Genomic DNA, 25,689 nt, shown 5'->3' on the forward strand with positions numbered 1-25,689 from the left:
TTTAGTGTGTACATATTAATTTTAAAATGTTTGCATTTTAGAAACATTAAAAATCTGCACCTGACAGAACTATGAAGTGAAATCTTATAACAAATTGGCAGTTTTAAATTAAAGTGATGATGCTGCTTTTGTAGGAAATAGAAACAACTACACAGCATTTGCAAGCCATTAGCAAAATGACAGAAACAACCCTGACTGCAGCCTCACATTCCATGTGTTTCACAGTAAGAAACATTTAGGCAGTGTCAGACCTTCTCATGAAGAAACAAAGACCCCCGAAAAGGCCTTCTCAACTTTCATGAAAAACATTTTTTATTTAAATCAACAAGACCTAGCTTGAAACATCAAGCTTGTCAAATGTTAGCAATAATATACATTGCTTTTAAATATAGTGGCACATCAGGGCAGCCTGAAGATAACATACAATAATGCTTCCAAAAAGTTTGTTTTTGGCTGCAAATTTTCCACCCTTAAAATATGACTCAGGAAATGGTCTGAAGTGCCATACTTTTGGTTGAGAACCTGAAACAGGAAATAGATACCTTACATGAGATTTTATCATTTGAATCTGTGGAAGTCGTTTGAAAGGTTTAAATTATTGTTGTGGTTCTGTTCGCTGAGCTGGGAATTTGTGTTGCAAACGTTTCGTCCCCTGTCTAGGTGACATCGCCAGTGCTTGGGAGCCTCCTGTGAAGCGCTTCTGTGATGTTTCCTCCGGCATTTATAGTGATTTGTATCTGCCACTTCCAGTTGTCAGTTCCAGCTGTCCGCTGCAGTATATTGGGTCCAGGTTGATGTGCTTATTGATTGAATCTGTGGATGAATGCCATGCCTCTAGGAATTCCCTGGCTGTTCTCTGTTTGGCTTGTCCTATAATAGTAGTGTTGTCCCAGTCGAATTCATGTTGCTTGTCATCTGCGTGTGTGGCTACTAAGGATAGCTGGTCGTGTTGTTTCGTGGCTAGTTGATGTTCATGTATCCTGGTGGCTAGTCTTCTGTCTATTTGTCCAATGTAGTGTTTGTTACAGTTCTTGCAAGATATTTTCAAATGACATTAGTTTAGCTTGTTGTCTGTATAGGGTCTTTCAAGTTCGTTAGCTGCTGTTTTGGTGGGTTTGTGGGCTACCATGATGCCAAGAGGTCACAGTAGTCTGGCAGTCATTTCCGAGGTGTCTGATTAGGGGGAAGTGGCTAGGGTTTCTGGACGTGTTTTGTCTGCTTATTGTCCAATAAGCAAAACTAATGTCATTACAAAATACCTTGCAAGAACTGTAACAAGCATTGGTTTTTGACAACCGGAAGCGGCAGATACAAATCACTATAAATGCCGGAGGAAAGATCACAGAAGCTCTTCACAGGAGGCTCCCAAGCACTGAGGATGTCACCTAGACAGGGGATGAAACGTCTGCAACACAAATTCCCAGCTCGGCAAACAGAACCACAACAACGAGCACCGAGCTACAAATCTTTTCACAAAGGTTTAAATTATCGATTTAATTTGCTGTGTGTAGTTTTTAACATTATTTTATTTTTGTCTGCACCTTTTGCAAACATAGTCTCTTTAAAATTACATTTATTTCCTCTTAGAACTTCTATTAAAATTCCAAACCCTATAATCCATAAGTCAGGCATATGGAAATTTATATTGAAAAGATAACTTTCATAAAAGTACAATTCAAATGTAACTTGGAAAATTCTAAAAGTCAAAAGTAGTTGGTTTGTGACTTTAACTGAAAGTAAGGTATTCATTTCCTCTTCAAAGTTGCCTAAACTTCTTCAGATAATCAAAACATCTTTAAAATACTTACAGCATTCTTAAATCCATTGTGTTAGACAACCTGGCTTTCACAAATGTTGTGCACTAAACAGACTTTATTTTGTTTGTCCTAACAATACATAATTGGTCATAAATCTTCCATACCATTTGTGTTTTACCGCCCAGAACGTAGTTGTTTAGCAACGATCTCAGCAGCAAGATGCTGGGGGTCAGTTACATGGGGATTCTTTTCCATTACTGCATGAACTATGTCTGCTGGAAAGATGTTACAGAGGTTTCGATATGTTTGATACTGATGTTCCCGAATTGCCAGATGGTCCTGTTGCTCATTGGGCATTCCCTGCCAGGGGGACCTCCAGATCTGCTCTATCTTTTCCGGCATACTTCTAAACATACCAGGTTCATAACTGGGTTGCATGAGATTATTAGTCAAAGGGTATGAAGGGTATCTATAGGAATCTGTGACACATGGTAGGTGATCCCAGCTGGTATGCTGCTCTCTGCAGAGTGGAGGTCTTCGTTGTCTCATTGGATTACTTTCATATAGTCGTGAATCAGAAATGCTGTCCAGCCTAGTCATTACCAGAGCCCGTCCTGGCTGATTATTAGCAGATGGATGAATGTTTTGAGGAACAGGATAGTCCCCAGGACAGCTGGAACGAGCTCCAGCAGCAGAATGCTGGATATGAGGAACTAAATGGGAGATGGACTGTTTACGCTGGGGTTGTTTTGACTCCTCTGAGCCATAGCTCTGCACTCTTGTTATAGGTTCGTGGTAGCCATGAATGAAAGGTTGCAGCCTATTCTGTGACTGTGGCTGATGGGTTTTCACATTATCTTCTGGACCTGGTTCCACAGTGCCAAGGTACGCCAGGTCACTGTATGAAGAATAGGAATCATTACTTGTAATGCAGGTTTCTGTGTGAGGACTAGTGTTTCTTGGATACAAACCATGATCCGATTCCAATCCATAATAGCCATCGTGGTTCCGCATACTGCTGATACTTAAATTTGAGAAGTCATTTATCATAGAGTAGTAGCCAGTATCCAAAGTTGAATCATATTTTGGATACTGTTCTGTATAACTCACAGAGTTTCCATGGCTATTGGTTACAAGAATAGGTGGATAATTTAAAGTGGATAAATGCTCTTGTGAGGATTTCTGGTGAGTGAACTGTTTGGAACATGGCACTGGACTGCTTGCAGATCGGGTACTCATGGCACTGGCTGCATGATTTTTATTCTGTTGAAATGTAGGTACACTCGATGCAGTGACCAAAGAAGGCACAGAGTTAGTCTCAAGTCTGCGAGATGGTGTCAATCGTTCCTCTGGCTCACAAACTACAGATCGTATGCTGGGGTCAGATTGGCGCTTTGGAGCGACACGCTTAATCTCAGAAATGTTTTCTCCTTTCACACCCGATATGGCAATGCCACATTTTGCCAGGGCTCCTTCACTCATAGTTTTCACAGCAGACAACTTAGCACTGGCACGAAGCTCATCAGCAACTGATCTCTGTGGCTGGTTCACACGCTCTGGATGATAGTATTTACACTTGTGTCCATAAGTGCACTTTTTCCCTGTCAAATCATAACCAGAAACCAAGTAAGATCGAATGTGATAAATAAACTTCCCTTCAACAGAATTATTCATCATTACAAACTTACAAAATAATGCTTTAAAGTAATGTTTAAAATATTTTACATTGTTCCAGGATAGCTTGCTATGAATGGTTTCTGCATTCTTGTTTGCGAGGAAGTAATGACATCATTACTAAATGGAGAAGGCCCCAGTTTTCATCATTCAGACCAATGAAGTAGTGATCTAATGTCAGGTTCTGCTCATGATCATTTCCAGTGATCCCTTCTAATCATTGCCTCTGTGCAGAAATCGGCTGAGACTTAGAGTGAGCACTTGAGAAGCCCACAATTGTCAAACAGCCCGTCCACACTTAATGGTCTAGACTTTGATATAGACAATCAGTACCTGGATATGACAACTGGGCTGCCAATGTTCACATAAGTAGCATGAGATCTTAGCAAGAGCTTGTACATCAAGAGATATGGCAAAAATATTAAGGTGTGTTTACAGTTTTTTTTTAAAAACAAAAATGGTCAAAACATTTAGGAACCAACCAGATTCACGGTTCTAATTAACAGATAGTTAGGAATATTTACCATAAGGACAAGGCTGTTTCTTGTGCTCTGGAATAACGGGACGCTTTCGCAGGAAGTTATCCAGACTGGGACCATGACGTCCTAAAGGATCATCAGGTGGCATGAACCTTGAAATGGCAAAATAAACCATTGATCATTTATGTGCAACTTGTACATATTTTATATACTGTTGTAATGGCTTGCTTATTAGTTTCTCAGCTTTAGAAGCAGGTTCAAATGTAGCCCAGACTAATTAAAGCCTTCACTGCCTGCTGGTTGGAGGTGTCTTACATTAAAAAGATTTTAGTACCTCCACATATCAGCACAAAACTAGTTTTAATTGAAAATAAAGTGCCCATTTCATGCAGAAGCTACACCATGGCTGGCTAGTGAAACAATACTGAGTATTTACCACATACACATTTGAGCCACCAACTCCATTCCAGTAAAGAAAAAACATTTCTAAAATGGAGGCTAGTGTGCTTTATTGGACCACAACAGATTGAAGTTTAGTTTGAATCTAATCCATTTCTACACCTCATCTGGGAGGGCTTGATAATGATACTAGATGCCTGGATAGAAATGTTTCCCATTCCCGAGACTAACAGATCCCATTTTGATTTACACAAATAAGAAAAAAAAAATTATGCAATGAAAAGACTTTGTATGAAGGAAGATTGCAGCAAGGCAAGTTAGGTGTCAACTTACTGCCCCCACCTGTGAGAAAGCTCACAAAATCTCATAACCATTAGCTTGTTAAGAGCTGACTGGCAGTTCCTTGGTAAGGTATATTTGGTGGTACAGACTCAATGGGCTGAAGGGTCCTTTCTGTCCTGTATGATTCTATGAATATTCCAGGAGGCGCTCTAGTTTGCCAATTAGAGGCTAATGGCTTTGGAGTACTAAGGACCTTCGGTCAAAGCCTACTCTTTGGAGAATAAAATGGCGAAAATGTTGGTCTTTTCTGTTAGCTTCTTGTGGGATGGGAGCCATGTGGAAAGAGTGGTTTGCAGAGGGGGTTGGGGGTGCACAGTGGTATGGCAAAGGCAAGGATGGGGGCTGTCACTCGCAGACCTCAGCTATGGCTGCCCCCATCTATGCCTCCAATTACTTCTCCCAACTTGCAAGCAGGTCACTTTGGTTATCCAATAAGGGAACAGCCCCTGTTCTCACATGCAGAGAAGCAGTCAGTCAATCAGTCAATCAGGGAGCTGATGGCAGAGGTTTTGAAGTTGCCAGTAACTGACCACTTAAATGCCTTGTTTGCTGGCAAGTCTTACAACTCCCAATGGACCTACTGGCCCAACATTTCAGAAGGTGGCATGCATGTCAGGATGAACTCATCTAATTACTTCCTCTCGCGCCACTTCTACAGAGGAGAGAATTCCATCCTCTGTGTTTATAATACTTACTTGTCATTCACGAAGGAATACATTAGAAGACGTTCTTCTATAAATTTCTTCCACTCTGGTTTCTCATTCTGTAGATCTCTATAGTTGTCATTTGACACAATAATGCCATCAGAGTCAAAGGCCAATTTCACTATGAATCGATCATCATAACACACCACTCTCCTCCCCTGCACTCGTCGGGATGGTGTGAAGACCAGAATTTTCTCTTTCTCAAGTTTTCGAAGTAGTTCTTGATCTGCAAAGTTGAGTAATTACTTCAATATTAAAGTTTTGATCAGGCAAATGCATTGAAATCAGGTGAAGCTTTGTCGACTGGTATTTAAAAAGTTCTTTAAATGTTTTTTAATCATTCCATATTGAGCAGCACTGAGAATCGAAACTAGAAAGGCTAGTGTGCAACAGTGCTGCACTAATTCAGAATGCGAAGTATCAAAATACAAAAGTGTAAGATAAAGGTACTACAGTAACGGATTAATCAGGGAATTTTAAAGAAATGTTCAATCACAAACAAAATACATTTCAGTATGTTTCCTGGTTAAGGATGTCTTGGTTAAATTCAGCTCAGTTCACAACTGGAATGCCCTAAGACAGAGAGTGATAAAAATTGTTCTAGTACTGTTGTCACTTTTATCACCATTCAGCAACTGCTGCTAAAACATATAACACTGAAGATATCCAAGTGAGAATATTACTAGATTTAGCTTGGATGCCATCCAAAATTCAACAGATTTCTATCATGTAGGCCTAGTTAGAATCCAACTTGTGTGGCCATGCTGAGCATACCAGATCAAGGCAGTCAGGTTAATTTAAATGTAAATCTTTGATTTCCAGTGGTATTTCTGGGGTTGTCAGCTCAGCTAAGTCATGTAGGAGGGAATTCAGTTCTTATTGCAAAATTGCAAGACTGGCCATACTATTTTAAAATGATACACACTAAGCAAGGTAACCCTTTTATTTGTCACGATTTGAAGGTGCCAGTGTTGGACTGGAGTGTACAAAGTTAAAAATCACAACACCAGGTTATAGTCCAACAGGTTTATTTGGAAGCACTAGCTTTCGGAGCACTGCTCCTTCGTCAGGTAGCTGCGTCCATAACCACCTGATGAAGGAGCACTACTCCGAAAGCAAGTGCTTCTAAGTAAACTTGCTGGACTATAATTTGATGTTGTGTGATTCCTAATCTTTTATTTGTGACTTCCTTGCCTCCATTCCACTTAGTAATGCTGGATGCCAAGAGTGGCAATGGCATTACTGATGCCCAGTGTTGCTAAAATGCATCAGAAGATGATAATTTTCCTTCACTATCGTATAACTTGTACGCAGCTATCTAATCTAATGAATATATTCATCATTATTTCACTTGTAGCAGAAAATCCAGCAACTCACATTAATTCCCACTGCTATCCAACCTTTCATAGGCTTCCTGAGAGAGTATGGTCTTGAGATCAAAAGTTTATCTTTCTCAATACCCCACTCCCTTTTGATGGAATTGACATGTATTTCCAGCATTTTCTATTTATATTTCAAATCTTGATATCTTTTCAACTTTTTCTAATTTTATCAAATATTCCAGCATTCACATTTTAAAAGAGAAGTCATCTATTCCTATATAAGCAGATCATTAATTATATTGTGACATGTTTACGTACCTTTAATGGGTGCATCCGGCCTGGACTGTTCTTTCCTCCAAGCAGGAACAAACACTGTGATATCTTTGTGTCCTTTTTCCAGGAAATATTCTGCAGCTAACTGAATCCCACGACAAGAGAACACTTCCTTGTTACCATGACTACAAAAGGAAATTAAAGCTTGGATCAATTTCATTCTTTCAAGTTTGATCTTGGCTGACATTGTGCTCACTGTAATTGTAAAGTCGTACAAGTGCGACAGTATGGGTTCAGCAATTTATTATCATTATTAAACATTAATTGCACAATCAAGGCAAATTGTTGCATTTATGAAGTGAGGTAAGGAAATTACACAGTTTTTTAATGCATGCCAAGGAAGCCTCAATGGGAATGCAAATTAGATGCACAAAGTAATTGCATATCATGGACAAAAGGCTCCATATTTTATTTTACAATAAAGTAAAGTCCTTGGCAAGCAGTTGAGGTCATCGGTGATTGCAAAATTAAATACAAAGTGATTAAACAAAGTGGCAAATGAAACATATTTTCTCAGTGACTTAAGAAAATTGGATTGGAGAGAGCAGCTCATTATCAAGCAACTTGGAATTTAGGGAAGATGCTGTTGACATCATGAAAAGCATCACCACGCGTAGGCTTTCGTGGGAGGAATCAATTATACTTACTAGAATAGGAAAGGATCTACAAAAATAGCCTCAACTGGGGTGTTATACATTTGACAGCCTTCATCTTCTAAACGGTATTCATGCTACAAGGTCAATACACCAGCACTAATTATATTGGGCAAGACACATCATAGTTGTTTCTCAGCAGGAATTCTCATATCGAAATAGGATTTTTCACTTCCCTATTTCGTTATATTTTCACTTTTGTCCTTGCCAGAGTTCTCATTATTCCAGGGAGGAGTATTTTCCTCTATCATGGAGCAAATAGGAAGCTTTGCTAGTGGGAAAAGATCCCGACATGGAACAGAAAGGGCCTTGCAGGATGAGATGGTGAAATAAGCTAGAAAACTGCTGTAAAAATTGAAACAGGAATCATGGACAAGGAGCAACCAAATGTAATTGTGCATGAACAATAAATTTAAAAAACCATGTGGTAGGCACCAATTGCTTTTTGTTTGTTTTCTTATTTTGCTGTTAGTATCTTGTTTAATTAAGATAATTAATTCATATGCAAGCTTGATAGAGAGAGCAAAGTGTAACCCTGCCCTCAATGGGGGTATACACACACATCCAAATAAAATCAGGTAATGATCAGGTTTGTAAATTGAGCTTTTCACTGGACGAGTTTACGGCACTGAAGTTAGTTTTATCATTTAGCTAATGGTTCAGCTGAAATTGGAGGAGAAAGTGAGGTCTGCAGATGCTGGAGATCAAAGTTGAAACTTTATTGCTGGAAAAGCACAGCAGGTCAGGCAGCATCCAGGGAACAGGAGATTCGACGTTTCGGGCACAGGCCGAAGAAGGGCCTGTGCCCGAAACGTCGAATCTCCTGTTCCCTGGATGCTGCCTGACCTGCTGTGCTGTTCCAGCAATAAAGTTTCAACCTTCAGCTGAAATTAGCTATCTCACCATAGAAAAGGGGCCAGCAGAGAGGTGCAGCAGGAGTATGCTGGGCACATACACTGGAGGTCAATGGATTGAAACTCCTCTGCTATCCTTATTCACAAGTAGCATCTGCTGCTTTCCCCTAAAGCGTTTTGAGATACTGACTTGAATCATAAAGTTGTGGCTTCAAGCACCAATAAAGCAGCTGGACCTCAAAAATATAGACTGATGCTCCAGTACAGAAGAGAGAATGTGCTAAATTTGTTTATGGTTCCCTCATCTCTTCTGGATGAACTGAAAACATGTGATTTCCACCTCTCAACTGGGTGATAAGGAATATATCAAAAGAGGAATGTTTACAGGAAATGACAAAAACAAAAGCCACCCCACAACAGGGACTAAACCCAGCCTTTTTGTGACAGATGGCTTCAATGTAACATCGAATAGAGCCATAAACCACCAGGCAGGCAATGTCACTATTTCTTATCTGCTTAGTCTTTTGAAACCGATTTCCTGATATCAAACAACCAATGTTGCAGAAGTGCATCTTTACCAGCTAGTAAAAACCAATCATGCCTCTCTAATTTAATGCAGATTACAAGCCATGATTAATAATACTTCAACTGTACTTTCAGAAACAGATGTGTCTAACAGAATGGATTGTAATGATGCTTACAATATAGCCAATGACATCTCAGAATGGGAGTAATTAAAGACAACATCAATTGGGTACACTGGATTGATACTTAACAAATCCTAATAAAATGTAATGCCCTTACAGTGAAGTTAACTTGCACACAGGTATGAATTTCAAACTATAAATTCACTTGTTCACATTAGGCTTGTAGCAGCTACTTGGCTTGTTATCCAGAAATAGGCTGGAATTGTGTTCCGTATGAATACCTTTCAGTTGGCAATGTGCAGACCAATTGGTAATTTAATGCAAGGGCATTTGCTTCCAAAAATAAAATAAATATTAAGACACAGGAACAGAAGTAGACTATTCAATCATATCATGGCTGATCTGATAATCTGCAGGCTTTACTTGCCTGCACTATCCCCTCATAACCCTTCATTCCCTCACTCATTAATAATCTGTCTAACTCAGGCCTCAATACATTTAACGTCCCAGTCCCTACAGGCTTCAACCGCAAATAATTCTATAGATTCACTGCCCTAAAAGAACAAATTTCTCCGTTGCGCTGTTTTAAATTGGCATCTCCTTCCCTGGAGATTATGCCCTCTGGTACTGGACTTTCTCACATGGGAAACAATCTCAGCATCGATCCTGTCTTATATGTTTCAATAAGGCCTCCTCTCAATTTTCTAAACCTCGTATGAGTACAGGACCAACCTACTCAACCACTCCTCATAAGAAAATCCGTCCATTTCTGGATTAATCTAGTGAACCTTCCCTGAGCTGCCTCCAACATCAGTATATCTTAGGGGCAACCAAAACTGTTCACATATTCTGGGTATGGTCTGATGAGGGCGTTCTATAGTTTTCCCTATGTTATATTCCATTTCTTTTGAAATAAAGGCCAACAGACATTTGGCTTCCCAATTACCTGCTGAATTTGGATGACAGATTTTTGTGATTCATACACAAGAACCCCTAGCTCCCTCTTATGTTGCAGTTTTCGGCAGTCTTTCTCCATTTAAATAATATTCAGCTCCTCTATTCTTCCTGACAAGGTGTATAACTTCACATGTTTCCACATTATAAACCACCTTCTCCATTTGCCCACTCTCTTAACCGGTCTATGTTCCTCTGTAGGCTGTTTACATCATGGTCATCATTTGTCTTTCCACCTCTTTTTAATTTGGTGCAAACTTGCCTGTAGTACATTCATTTCATCATCCAGGTCATTAGCAAGTATAGGAAATAATTTTGGCACCAACATTAATCCCTGCGGCACTTCACTAGTTACAGGTTGCCATCTTGAAATGCCCTGCTTTTTCCCCAACTGTGTCTTCTACTAATCAGCCATTTCCTCTATCAATGCCAACTAACTACCCCTAACACTCTTAGTACATAGCACTATGTATGGTACCTTATCAAACGATGTAACGTATTTTGTAAGGCAATCTGCCTGATCGCCCAGAGCACCAGAACATCTGGTTCAATAATTGATGCTCCTCGTCTGCATTAATTGAACTGTTCAATTAAACTGGGATAACAATGGAATTTGCTAGCAATGCATGCAATGGGGAGCCTTTATCCCTAAGCAGTAACCTTACATTGCTGGAAGAAAGTATGGGTAAGGGTCACACCAATCAGTTGTCTTGATGGATGTCAGTGACGCTGGAGTAGAGTTACCTGATCATTCTGTGGCTTTCACACACCCAATTAGATATCAATTATCTAACAGACCTCCCCATTGTGAAAAAAAGCTGACTGTTTATTATGATTATACAAGAGTAGTCTGCAATACATTAGCTACCAGAGACACCAACCATTCTAGCAGCTGCAGGAACAGGAAAGGTCAGGTAGTGTTCGTAGGTGTGTATGTTAATACCTTAAACAAAGAAGCTAACTTGCCTTTTTTTTGAATGGAAACATAACTTTGGGGGATAACTCTTCTCTGATACATCCTCCATAGTAACACCTTTACCAATTAGAGTTCACTTAGCAATTAATCCAAACACTTTTCTCATGTCCCTTTGAAATTTAGCATTCTTGTATCTATCCTGACGTGTTCAAAATGAAAAGCTTCACCAACATGCGTCTTTTTTCACCACATTAAATTATTCATTCCCTCCACCTTGTAGTGGGAGCAGTATATACCAACTATAGGATACATCACAGTACCCTGCCAGGGATCCTTTGACAGCACTTCCCAATCTACGACATGTACTACTTTGAACTACTAGAGGCTAGGACAGAGGAGCACATCACCAAGTGTCTCTCCAAGCCACATAATATCCTGACTTGGAACTGTATCTGCTCTCCTTCACTTTCACTGGATCAAAATGCTGGAGCATGGTCGCTATAGCATTATGGGTGTACCGACACAACTGGATTGCAGCAGTCCAAGGTGGCAACTCACCACCGCCTTAACAAAGACAATGTGGGATAGGCAATAAATGCAATGAACAAAAATATAACATTTGGAGAAAAGCTCTGGACATACCTCATGGCCACGTTACTTCCATCGATGACTATAGGTCTCAAATTGTCAGAATCATCCACAACTTCATCTTCTAAGGACAGCTCTGGGCTTGTGACTTCTTTTACACACTGGCCCCTGGACACTAGGGTACCTGCGTTACCGACACTAGGAGGCTGTGGCTCAGATTCGCTTTTGTTCCCAAGTCTGACCAGCTCAGCTAAAATGTCATTAATAAGAGCATCTGATCCCAGTTTATTGAGCACAGTTTGTATCTGTTCTCCTGAATATCCTAGTTTTAAGGCAAACTCCATTTTGGCCTGGTATTCCTTATCTAAACTAGCAGCCTTGTCGTCGTCATCATCATCAAATTTGGATTTCCTGTCTTCACTCTGAAATTCCTGTAGGACACTGCATTTGGAAAGAACCGGCCGTTCAAGGCAAGGAGAGCGACAGAGCTGCCGGTGTGGTTTGCTCACAATTGGAGTCCCTTCCTTCTTATTAGGAGGTTGTTCTGAATCACTTTCTGAGCTTGTCCAGTCCTCAGAATCAGCGCTGCAGTCACCAATCTCCAGACGAAGACTCTTGGCTTCTTTGGAGGAGTTGTTCTCCATATTCAACTTCTCAAACATTGACCAGGCAGTCATTACGTTAATTTGTCCTCCTGTTATCTCTACACTTTTCTCTTTTATTTCCAGTACAGCTTGACTTTCATATTCAATGGTATCTTTCAGCTCAATTAACTGTTTCCGTAATGTTGATGTTATGTTCTCACACTTCTTATGTTCTGGAGAGCACAGTGATAGTATATAATCCTGCAAAAAGGAAGAAAATGGATAGTTTAGAGAAGCCTGTAGAAAACACTAATGATTACATCCACAGCAAAGTGAAGCTCACAATATAGTGATCAACTTATTTAAAGTCTGATGGACACTTTCCAATTCTGTTCCTTTTCTGGTACTGTCATTTAATCCACAACTTTATTCCCCTTAGAGAGAGTATTTCTTTCTTCCCTCTTTGTCCCAGTCTTTTTCCCTTACTTTTAACCTGTTAAAATGTTAGCTAAGCACTGCAGTAGCACTCTCTCATCTGTATTAGAAGGTTGAGTTATGGTCTAATTCCAAGACTTCCAGATGTAGTAGTGATGAGGGAAGAGTGATAATGTATTGCAAGGGGTTACCTTTCAGTGAGCTACTAAGACCGCTCTGTCTTCCAGTTTATGTCAGTTCAAAGAACAGTGAGATGTCCTGGTCAATAACTAGCTTTGAACTATAATCAAACAAACAACAAAAACATACAAATATTTGTTTGGTACTACAAAAGTTGCTGGAAAAAGACATTTTGTCAACACTCTGACTTGCACTCATCAAGACAATGAACAATTTTATTAGAGGAGAGCACTGATTAGTGATAGACTCTGATTGCAAGAGATGTTGTCATGGAGTGCAGTTATAATGACTGTCATTTCTGTGAATTTTCCTGATGAGTGCAAGATGAAAGGCTTTGACAAAATGTCTTTTTTCCAGCAACACTCCAAAGCATATTTATTGGCCAGTCAATTAATTCCTTTGTATAATAATGATTATATTATTGAAATAACTGTTCAGTTGACTTTCTTGTAAAGATTCTGTCCAAGTCATTTTTGTCTAATTCGTGTCCCCAATATTTAAAAACCCTGTCAAACACATTTTGCCAGTTCCGTTCCTAAACTTTGAAAACTTTAATATCATCAAAAGTCCTTGACACAGCAGTCGGTGTGCTTATTATAGTGAGAACATCTAATGACTAGGACATTTCAGATTGAAATCAGATTGGATAAATCAGACAGGTGCATTATAAAATAATTTTCAGTTAGGAATTGACAGTACATAGCTCAGAATCCTTGAGAAGTGAAAGGGCCCAGTTTTAATTATTTTGTGCTAGTGGGTGGGTTTTCACAGAGTTAAAAGTTCACCCAAAGAGACTGACAATACCACAAAACAGGCAATCATGCTTCAACTTTGATGTTCTCAAAGAAATATATAGATTTTATCACTGTTCCTGGTCTGAGGCCTACTGTAGTTCAACACTGCTGGACTTGGAGGAGAAGTGTCAGACATGTGACAGGCCACCAACTCTTGGGAGGTTTGGGTGGTTGAGGGGGCAGTGGTGGTGAGCTAAATATCCAATGACTGTAAAGTCCAGTTACGTAGGCTTTCCTATTATTGTGTGGGACCATCAACTCAAGTCTTAATTCTCAGCCACTAAAGCTCTGTTAGCTTACAATTCCACTAGCTTACAGCTACCATAAGCTCTGATAGTTTCACTAATTATTCATTCTTGTATAATTATGTAATGATGCTGATCTTGCCAAACATTCACCCGCTGAGCTCAGAGCAGCAAGAGGTAAAAGCCTTAACAGAACTTCTCCCTTCCCTTAGAGGCATTGTGTCCACGTGGGATGGTTCAACTTAGACACAAGCTGTGACCACGAAACTCCATATAACCTCAGAATCAAAACTGGTATAATCCAGCATATTCACCAGGGCCAAAGCAGTATTTGTCATTCTGGTTTAATAGATTCCTAGAGATTTGATCATATGTTATTTAATCACATGGCACCACATGATACGTAGCCATATATGTTTTGGTCACATACCACTTACACACTTGGAAAAAGTTGCTGCATTTCTTTAGTTGAACATCTACATAACACCATGTTTCAAATAAAATATTGCACTCCTTTGTTTTACAAGGAGATAAATAGCAATTTATGAATATAAGTACTCAATAAATAGAAAGACAAGAAATAATTGAATAGATCTTCTGTGATTCTTCAACAGTATCAATCACAATAAGAAAAACCAAAAGCAATGATACAACTAGAATATATTGATGTGTGCAATTAAGTTATCATGCAAATTGTCTTTATACAACAGAAAAAAGGTGTAAAATAATCCAATAAATAAAACCAAAACCAAACTGAATTAAGTTCACAAATTCCCAATGATCACCGCTGAAGACTAGCTACCAGTAAGTAAGGCTCAATCCTCAAGGTGAAGCACTAAAGTTGCCTGACTTGGATAATAAAAGAAACATAATCGCAGGCCAACACAATATTCCCATCCCGTTGCTTGTTTCTGTCATCTCTTTCTGCCACCACCACCCCACTGCAGTTTGAATTGTTGTCTCTCCTTCCCTCTCCTCCTGTTTGTGTTGTGCTCTCAGGCATAAAAGCTTCCAGCAATTTTCATTGGTGCAATTCTTGCAATCAGCAATGTAGCGATATGAGTGGTCCAAATAATGGAAGCAACACAGTTCTGTAACAAGCCAGCGGAGTGTGTGTGCTTGAACTGTGTGTATGACAACAGATTGGCTGAAGCATCTAACAACAGTATTCAGCTCAGCAATCACTCATTCCAACACCTCCATTTGAAACTGGGAAGTTTGGAAACTTTAACCCTAAAAGACAATCAATGTTTCAAGTAGACAAACTGATTTTCTCATTTACGTATGCTGCTAGAGTGGATTTTACCCATTGATCTGTTCCTCAAGTGAAAGAGGAAGTTGTGGCAGAAGAGGGAGATCACTATTTCAATCATAAGACAATTGAAGCCAGGAAGAGACTTTGTTTCAGTACCCTATTGAGAAAGCTTTCACATACTATTCTTAAACTATAAAAAGGGCAAAAATTGTTTACGCAGTGGTGCAAAACAGACTTGAAATAAATCCATAGCCTATTATATACATTTTTATTTTCCACTGACCTGGAAAATATTGCCAAGATTTAACATTTAGAACTTAGTAAAAAGTAGAAGTGAGTTGAGGAAACAAGTCTCCACTATGAGGTTGAACTATGATCAGGTGTAGTGAAAAGATTAGTTGCCAATTCATGAGATGTCCATTGCAGGCTGCTAGCATACACTACTTTCATTGACAAACCATTCATTTAAGGTCATTCTTGCAAATAACCATCATATTTACTCATTTTTGCGCACGAAGTTCAGTGCATTTAGATATAAAGTAATTAATTGTATGTGAAGCATAAAAACACAATTTTGAGATAGGATAAGGTATTACAAAAAATTAAGTCAGACATCTGAACATTTTGTGGATCAAGACAACTAAATAAATTAACTGGGAAAGAATTCCCTCGTAATCAGAGCACAGGATGCCAGTCATGCCTCAACTATCTCTTTGACCGAGTTATCAAATTACTCCCACTACCTTGCTCTCTCTCTCTCTCTCTCTCTCTCTCTCTGTCTGTCTGTCTGTAGACCTATAATCACTCTGCCCTTCATGAATATACCCACATATTTTGATTGTGGTGTAATTGCAGAGAGAAATATGGAGATTGAGCAGTACCTTAATCAGAAAGCTATTCCAGTGCGAATCTGAACCTTGTAAACATGAAAATGGAAAGGGCTGGTTAATTGCTGTCAATTTCTGTCATCATTTTGAGCTTTTGCACTTTTCACTTATATTCTATAAAAGACAAATATCATACACAAAGATTTACTACCAAACCACCATCTGAGAAACTCAGATGGTTTGGTGTGTACCTTACTCCCTACTCAATAAAGATTTAGGAGATATTAACTAGTGTAAATGTGGGGTATTTTAAAATGTAACTTTACTTGTCAAAGATTCACCAGCTGGATATTTCCAACATTTTCTGTCTTGATTAGATTAGATTCCCTACAGTGTGGAAACAGGCCCTTTGGCCCAACAAGTCCACACTGACCCTCCAAAGAACAACCCATCCCACGCTGATTAATACACCTAACACTACAGGCAATTTAACATGGCCAATTCACTTGACCTGCACATCTTTGGACTGGGGGAGGAAACCGGAGCACCCAAAGGAAACCCACGCAGACACAGGGAGAATGTCCAAACTCCACACAGAGGCTGGGATTGAACCTGGGGACCCTGGTGCTGTGAGGCAGCAGAGCTCACCCACTAAGCCACCATGTCATCTTTATTGCAATGAGTTAGTGACTATGTTTTAGAAAGTTGGTTCTCTGATAATCTAAACTTAACTAAAATACAAAGGAAAACAGGATTTCTCTTTTTTCGCCCCTTTCTCCTGATGGAAAAAACATGCATCCAAAACATTGTATCCTTTCTTGAGTCTTCAGTGTATTCCAACGATTCATATATTCAAATGATAAATTCCAATAAAACTGTAAAACATAAACCAGGTAGGAAAGTAACACTAAGTATTAAATTAAATAGATAATTCCATTGAAAAAACATTTAGGGAAGATCTACAAAGCCAAGAAACATTTGAGTCTCTAATGCTTCAGCTGGGCAACCTCAAATTACACTTGGTTCCTGAGATATTCTAGTGTCAAAGGGCACAGAGAGTGCAACCAGAAGTGTGATATCTTCACAGCAGCCCACATGTATATCTGATAACTTTGAAATTGGTTGTCACATGCATTGACACAGATCAAGTGAAAAGAAAATCAAACATAAGGATTGCCTAACTAGGCACACAATACATGATGTAAATGTGACCAATTTTTATAGCTACCCAAGTAAATCAGCAGACCATTAACGGAATTTTTTTTTTAAGAATGCTACAGGTATTTCAATTTTAAGGAGTTGAAGTCAAGTGATTCAGTCATGGTTCAATGACCAAGTACTGGTGAAAAATCTGTGTTAAACATACATATGATATATGTGCAAGATGTGGAACGTGTGTACTGTTAAAACTTTTCTCTTCTTCCCGATCTCTGCAGAAATATCTGATTATTGTTAAGATATTGAAAAGATGCTTTATTGGATGCAGTTCCCCAGCTAACAGAAGGGTATATTTGGCCATGCGCCTCCCTCCCAGCTGCTGTCGCAACGACTGGAAAGAATTACACAGCTTGTAACAGTGGGATTGAACTCGACTAGAGTGCCTGCAACTGAATTCTGAATTGACATGAACTCTCCTGGACAGAAGTATTGGAAGGGCAATTGGTGCTTGCAGAACTGGACCTTAGGCAAAGATAATTTTCTTCATTTTTCTGAAGGAACTAAGCAAAGACTTAAAACAAAATGTGATAGTCACCTCTTCACATCACATGGATAGGAACATTAGGCTTACAAATCAAAAGACAACACAGGAAGCTATAATGTTTCTTCTGTATTTTTATGAAAGGAGTTAAAACTGCATTGTAGCACAAATGTATCAGTTGATCTCAATTAACTTACCACTTCATAATGACCTGTTCAATCCACCTGGTGCTTGCCTTCCATCTTAGTAAAGTCACCATAGCCCCACAGGACCACAGGGCTGCTTTCTAAGGATAGTGACAACTGGTCTGAGTTTAACAATGACGGTCACCATGACTCAGGTGACGGATTCAGAAGGCATTCATGTTGACCTCACCCTAGCATCACCCTGCCTCACAAGCCATTCAACTAACTGAACCTCCACACCCCCCCCTTTCCACCTTAATGCCCACATGAAGCAACCTGCCTGACCTGTCTACCAGCAGACACCCACTGGATCAAAAATAAACTGGCAACACAGGAAGTCACTAACAAGTTCCTTGTGTTAAGAGGGATTCCTGAAAAACAGCTTTAGAACAAGCTGGAGCTTCTGCATAAACAATTGCCATTGCTGTCGCCTCAGACACAAGAAAATGCCGCAAATTACCAGTGATTCAGAACAAGTGGTGGACTAATCATCTTAGACTCAGGAAATAAGGAGACAACTGCTTAGTTCCAGGGATCTTTATTCACTAAATGAATAAATCAAAAGCTGATCTAGTGACTCTTCGAATCAATTAATATGGAAAACAATCTCAAATACAATATTATTGCATAGTGACAAAATGGAGTATGTCAATACTGATATTGAAACATTACAATACAATACTGGCATCTAAACTAAGTCAATATACTTTTACTTCAATATCTCAATTTACTTCTGGTCACCGACAGGTCTATAATCACAGGCAGTTTAAAATTACATGCTACAGCTAACTTACAATTAGATCACTGGAAATTTGGACTGATTTATTCTTAATCACCAAATTAAAATTGTTAGAAATACAGCAGCATTCCCTCACTAAAACTATTAATTTAAAACCACACTATAAAAAGTCATTGGCTAGTACAAAATGTAATTTTAGGAAGGCCAGAGACCTGAAAGAAGCAAATTTATCCACAAGTACTCATTGTTACAAAAAAAAAAATCCATTACATCTCACTGGACAAACTGCTCAACCTCATTTTGATCTCCATTATTCTTCCAGATACTTATATTCACAAGATCCAACCCTATATCTTTTCCCAGTAAAATGCAAACTTTTTCTTTATTCTATAAATACTTCCAGCATTTTCTTTCAAATTCTAAAGTCTTTCCCCAACTGTCATGAAAAAGCCAGTCCTTGTTGGGTTATACACAACTCAATGTCACTGACTTGTTAGCTGTCCAGACTTGATAGGCTAAATGGTCTCCTTCTGTGCCTCTGAAACTCTTAAATACCAAGTGCCACCTGGTTCAGTTCTACAATCATCTTCACTGACGGTCACAGCATTGTTCTACTTTTGACTAACTTTTCACTCAGTTCAAATGATATCAGCAAATTTAACGGTGACCAAGAGGAGAACTTTGGTTCTTCTGTTTTTACATGCTGTCGTCACCAGCCTAACCACCAATGTACCTGAACACGTTCACATACATTCTGGGAAATGAGATCTTTCTTGTAACTGGAGTCAGCACACAAGGCACTAAACTTAATGGCCACACTGATGATCCAGGGTCTACTGCGTGCAAAGTAAGTGAGATCCGGGAGACCTAATAATCAAGCACTCGTCTGCCTGCCGCTGAGATTCCTGGTGCCTTCAGAACAAAGATTTTACCTTCAAGTGTTGCCATACACAGTTGGTAACACTTCACATCCAGCAATGCCAATGGGAGAGTTGGTCACTGCTAGAATCCCAGGAGGTGGAGGACAAGGGGAAACCAGCAAAAGGGCAGCATCGTATAGTTCAGTTCCTAGTCTCCGGGTCTTCAACATCACGTAATTTAAGGCAAATAGTATTAGTAGCTACCTTTGATCTTGAACTTAGCGTTTTTCCAGAAATCAAAATGTTACAAAATAAATCATCTTGTAAATATTGCTGATGTATCGATTTCTCTTCACGCTCCTACTCCTGCATATAAACTTGGACCAGATTTTCTTGGCCAAATAGGTACATATTAAATAGAGACAGTAAAATAAATGGTAGGTTTGCCAGGGAAAAATTTGGCTGGCAACATCTTGGACACAGCCAGTCAATAGATGATTAAAGCCCGACAAGGAGTGATGTTCTAGGCTTCACTGACATTTTGCTAACAGTAGAACTGTCCTTCTCCATGTGCAGAAGCAGTCAGCTTAATGACAGCAGCTTCTCCTGGCAAGTCAGGGACTTTGGATCATTGTAGTGCCAAGCATCCAGTGCCAATGACAGTTCTGTCATCCAGAAAGGATGTATCCACAACCCGAACAATTCACCTGGAGGGTTTTGCTCTTTGCTCTCAGGAGCCCACTGGCTTCGGTCCTTATCACTTTTAATGTTCATGAACACTTCCAAGAACAGCTCCATGTTAATGTAGAACATGGACCAGTACGACCAATCTGCCTCAGCGGCACCCACCTCTATGCCTGTTGAGTGGCTAAAGTGCAAGAGCTGCAGCCTCAGATTTAGCCTGTTGTGTGAAGACCCACTTGTTCTCATTAACGAGATTGTGGCAGTCAATTCTGGGAAAATTACTCTAGTGGGTACACTGCTTTAACATATAGCCCATGACTCCCATCTGGTTCAGATGCTGGGGTCCTGAAACCACAGTTAAATACAGCTCAATATGTCCCTGGATTGTGAAGTAATTGGATTAACCTTGACAACAAGTTTATCCATTTCCTGACAGCAATAAGTTCAACATCTGTTAAACTTTAAAAGAATCAACGTTTATCTTGTAATGCTGGAAGTCCTGCAAAGTTCCAGAATAAAAGAAGAAGAACTCTTATCTTCTTCAGTCAGTCACAAAGTCAAAGTCCAGGAGAATTATCAGCATCAAGCTACTTTAAACATAACTTCTTCAGCAATCAGTCAGTCACTATTCAAGCAGCTGAACAGATCCTTCTGAGTAAAGGGAATATCACCAGGTTTGCAATTGAAGTTCTACTAATTTAACTGGCTGGCTTACAGTCACAGATTTGAGTTGACTGATGAGAATGATTAACTCTATATACCTCCCTTTAGTGTTCTCGATTTCCAAACACCATAGCATTAAATCATTAAACACTTGAAAAGCACGTGCAATCATAGTACCATGCAGGGGAAGAGAACTTAACTTCTATCTGTACATGAGATAATCCTAATTATAACTCTTGCTCAATATTACTCAGTGCGACACCACCTACAGGAGTGTTGGACAGTTTTACTTTCCTGGATTTCACATCTCTACCTCTCTCGTAAAATTAAATAAATGCTAAAAAAGGTTTCTGTAAAGTCCACTTTGAAACAGCATAAAATGACCGAGGGCCCATAATACATTGGTACTGGATGCAGAAGGGCGGATCATTGCTCCAGAGGTGTCTCTTTACATATCTGAACTGGTTGATTAAAAATGTCTAAAATGGCCAAGTGTGTATTTAAGTTCATGCAAATTTATACAACTGGAATAATGCAAAGGCCAATATGATTGAACAGACAGATGACAGCGCCAAAACTTTATTTAATCTCATAGCACACGAGAAAAACTGCTCACTTCTTCACACAGAGGGTGGTATGTGTACAGAATGAGCTGCCAGAGGATGTGGTGGAGGCTGATACAATTGCAACATTTAAGAGGCATTTGGATGTGTATATGAATAGGAAGGGTTTGGAGGGATATGGGCCGGGTGCTGGCAGGTGGGACTACATTGGGTTGGGATATCTGGTCGGCATGGACGGGTTGGACCGAAGGGTCTGTTTCCATGCTGTACATCTCTATGACTCCATGACGTGAGAAAACTACCTTTACAGAAGCATTCAGCTGGATTTTATGGTCATCATACCCCCACAACCCATCTTGAAAGTGAGGGGACAGGCTAAGCAGGCCATGAAATTGGGCTATGAAAATGTTGTTCCCGTGCTTTCTCACTCACCCGACGCCAATTTAACTCCAAAGGGAAAGGATTTAGGAGATCTGCTCACCACCTCAGCTCTGATCCAGTTGAAGCTCTTCATGGGCACGATGGGAGAAGCCCACGGTAGGTGTGCAGCTCTGCAGCTTTCACTGGCTGTGCTGATGTCTGGGCAGCTGGGGCAGGCAATGACAGTAATTCCTTTCTTGCCCATTGGAGGGTCCCCACAAAAGCTTCCTAATCCCTCCTCCACAACTAAATCGTCCCCAACACAATCCTGTCCATCTGAAATCCCAATTCTTCACTCTGGCTGATAACTAACACCCAGCTTGATGGCTGTTGGGTCAGTCACATAGCTGTGGGGAAAGTCAGTAAAGCACTGTGGGGTGGGAGGAGAGGCCATTCCCAATTTTTATACTGGGGTTAGGGACCATGCACACTTTGTAAAGTCCAGCCCATAGAAGTCAAATCTCTCCTGGTAAATTGAAACTTTAAAATAATTTCTAATATTTCACTGTCAGTAATGTTCTGAATAAATAGTGTCTATACTTTGTGGATCCTAGTACCAACTGAGAAGTAAATTCAAACAAATATATATTACATGGTCATCATATGTTTCACACACATACATACTATAATGGAATCAAAGATGAAATAAATCAAATCGTGTTGCTTTAAAATTAATTGTATTTTTAGCAAATGGTTTACATTCGGTAACAGGTATTGAAAAATCCACTTAAAGGCTTTCAATAATAATCATGTAAAATAATTCTTCAAAACCCTGGAACAAGATTTGGTGTATTGTGCTCCTTTTGGGAAAGGAAATAATGACCTATGATGCATTAAATTAAATACTTAGATCTTGTCAATGACTTTATCAAGTTGGGAGGGGCAGGGGAGAGGGTGTGGTTTGTCTGATTGCTGAAGTGAACAATGAACCTGAGGAGTCTTGATGGCAGAGGACTGGTGATCAAAACAGTTTGTAATCTTTTCCATAACTTGCTCCAGAGTCTGGCTGGAACTCAGCATATTCACTAACTGATGGGCAAACAAAAGAAAGAATTTAATGGCTGGAGGGTGTAGGTGGCACTCCTGGGAATTAGAGCACCAGAAAATGGAGGCTGAAGGGATCACTAAGGCTAGGCAGGCCCAAACCTCTGAGACTTCAGAACAACGCTCCTGCTTCTTTCAACCCACAAAGATACCTTAGAAAAAGCTTGTATGTCCCAAGTTAATATTGAGGTACAGCAGGAAAGAAACAGGATTAGAGAGGCTAAGTGACAGCTTTCATTTTTATCTGCTTGAAGCATTGTATTATTGTGCAGTTACAGTCCACAGCCCAAAAGTGAATCTCACCACCTCTAAACTCAAGCACGCTGACACTACTCAGACAGCACTCAATCTGTTGTTCAGGAACACCTTGACATTTCAATTACATAAGATTTGTTAACATTGCCTATCAGTACATTTTCTAAATCCGTTAACAAATTTTAAACATCAAGTTGCAAGCAGTATTTACTCAGGTTTGTCACTGCATTCTGTAACTTCAGCCACAGTTCAAGTGGACATATCAGAAACTTCACCATTACACTTCACTAAACTTTCTTGACACATGCCTATATAAAAACTTAATATATTGGTATTACTCCAATTTTATAAATGACTGATAACGCAAAGGCTAATATGATTAAAGAGTCAGAAGATAGCACCAAAATATTTTATTGGAGAAAGCTGTTTGGCCCACTTATGCTATTACTGAAGTGGTCTGGTCCAATTTCTTTGCCCTTTTCCATAGCCTTTTATACGCTTCCTTTTCAAATGCTCAGTTGCCATTTGTGGTAACGAATTCCCTATTCCAAGAACCATGTACAAGAAACATTTTTTGGTTTTCCTCTTTATTCTTGCAGTGATAATCTTCAACTAATGTTGCCTTGTTTTTAACATGCCAAGCAGTGAAACCATCTATAACCTCTCAAAACATTCCACAATTTCAAAAAATATCTGTTTAAACATTCACATCCTTTTTCATATCATAACCTCTTAACCTTGATATCATTCTAAAGTCCAAAACAATTGAGAGTTACTAGTGATCTTTAGTACTATGGATCTGAAATACTAAAACCAAATGAAACACACGCCACTTCTATTTTTAACATCTTTTATTAAAACCACTGATACAGCTGGTTTCCTACATAACACGCTCACCATATGTTCCACTGTCAAATACTATTACTTATCTAGATGGTGAGGAGGGGCTGTACAACTGTTTAAATCTGTAGAAAATATATTGTCCATACTCCATAACATACTCACAGTAAAGTCTAGCTCACACCAAGCCTAAATAGTGCTTTAAGAGTCTGCAATCCACTCTAGAGAGCTGTACAACTATATGTCTTCTGTTCTGGCAGGCACAACGTCTGGCTACTTTGGGGGATTACCAGTCATTCCTTTTTAATACACTCACACCCGCCCACAGCTGTGACGCAACGAAATTCAGACAACAACGAATCATGCTCTACTGCTGAGCTATTTCAGTGACGTCTTTGTCTGTATCAGCACTTCCCTACGCCAAGCCCTAAGCTAGTTCATGAAAATTAATCTGCTGTGGTTCAATTGCAGATTTGAGAAATAATTATAATACATATATTGATCAAACTGAATCATTAAAATAAAACTCAACAGTAAAATTACTTTCTTACTCGCTCCAAAGGACCAACAATTTTCCGTGAATTAATATTTATTTTTAGATTACAATTGCTATATACATCTTATGATGATAACAGAGCACACACTGTCAGGATCTAAAGACCAAGACAACACCAGGTTCAGTTCCCTTGTCTATGGTGAGCCTGCAGCTTTCAACATAAATGGCAGTCAGGGTGTTACAACTAATGTCCATGACCTAAAGAAAGGAAATGATCTTAGCTCAGCAATGCTGGGAAATATACAGTTTTAGGATAAGAACAGTCACAGCTGCAATAAAAACAGAAAAGGTGACACCCTCTGTGAGTAAAGAAAAAGTTATTGTCGCAAATCCAATAAGGCATTTCTTTGGAACTAGGTTCCCTAGCACTTTCTGCTTTCATTTCAGAACTCCAGAATCTGCAGTGCTTTGCTTTCACAGCAGTCTCAGCTACGATGCCTTCCACAGTTGAATAGCCCAATTGACACAATGACATTTGATGAAGCCCCATGTCGTGAACACTGCAGAGCAAGTGGTTTTGCTGGAAAATTGTAGCTGTCTTGTGCACTATTATTATTAAAATCACAGACTGCTTAACTTCAATTTACGATACATTTCCTCCTGCTTCCCATTGATTCTATGCTCTGGCACTTACAATTTTCACACTCTAACATTTCATTACAGGGCACCAGAAAATACCATGTGCCACACACACCTTTCACTCATCTAACTTTCACTTCTAGGTGCAATTAGTTCACTTGTACAACTAATTGGCCTAAAGTCAACTAATTCAACACATTTTAGGAAGTGAATCTTGGGAAGCTTTTCCTTATTATTCAATGCATAACTGGATGCTTCAGCCCAATAAGTCACTGAAACTTAAACTGGAATGCATAACTTCATTCTGCATCCCAAGCAAATTATTACTTACTGCAATAATTCCTCCATTCAGTGCTGTTGTGACTGCTTGGTGACAATGCCATCCTAGTTTCAGTTCATGTTCTGTTGACTGCTTGATTAAGAGTGTGGACTCAAGCACCATGTCAGCACATATGACAGGATGACATTCTAGGCATTACTCAAGGAATACCGTAAAACCGGCAAGAAGGTAAAGATAGCATTCTTGATTGAAGAGGATAGAAGACTTTCTTGGAACCTATCTTACAAGTATTCAACCAAAAGAAAACAGACAGTGCATATGTGAAAGACGACATTTTCACACTGCATTTGTTCTGTAACTTGTACTCAGTCAATAGTATT

General features: G+C 39.4%; 1 protein-coding gene across 2 annotated transcripts in view; it reads right to left on the reverse strand.

Moving 5' to 3' along the window:
• Positions 1-1,404: 1,404 nt before the first annotated feature.
• Positions 1,405-25,689, reverse strand: part of zc3h12b (zinc finger CCCH-type containing 12B) — a 93,122-nt gene continuing 68,837 nt past the window's right edge. The window contains exons 1-6 of one of the 2 annotated variants that reach the window (XM_043704840.1): positions 24,060-24,159; positions 11,677-12,467; positions 6,996-7,135; positions 5,347-5,581; positions 3,956-4,062; positions 1,405-3,358 (exon numbers count right to left, since the gene is read on the reverse strand). In XM_043704840.1, the coding sequence (XP_043560775.1) occupies positions 1,932-3,358; positions 3,956-4,062; positions 5,347-5,581; positions 6,996-7,135; positions 11,677-12,299 (2,532 nt within the window). In that variant the 5' untranslated portion in view covers positions 12,300-12,467; positions 24,060-24,159 and the 3' untranslated portion in view covers positions 1,405-1,931. Of the gene's footprint in view, positions 3,359-3,955; positions 4,063-5,346; positions 5,582-6,995; positions 7,136-11,676; positions 12,468-24,059; positions 24,160-25,689 lie in introns of those variants that run through there. The other variant, XM_043704839.1, reaches the window with a different exon arrangement.

The sequence above is a fragment of the Chiloscyllium plagiosum genome, chromosome 15 (assembly GCF_004010195.1).
Source record: "Chiloscyllium plagiosum isolate BGI_BamShark_2017 chromosome 15, ASM401019v2, whole genome shotgun sequence".
NCBI lineage: Eukaryota > Metazoa > Chordata > Chondrichthyes > Orectolobiformes > Hemiscylliidae > Chiloscyllium > Chiloscyllium plagiosum.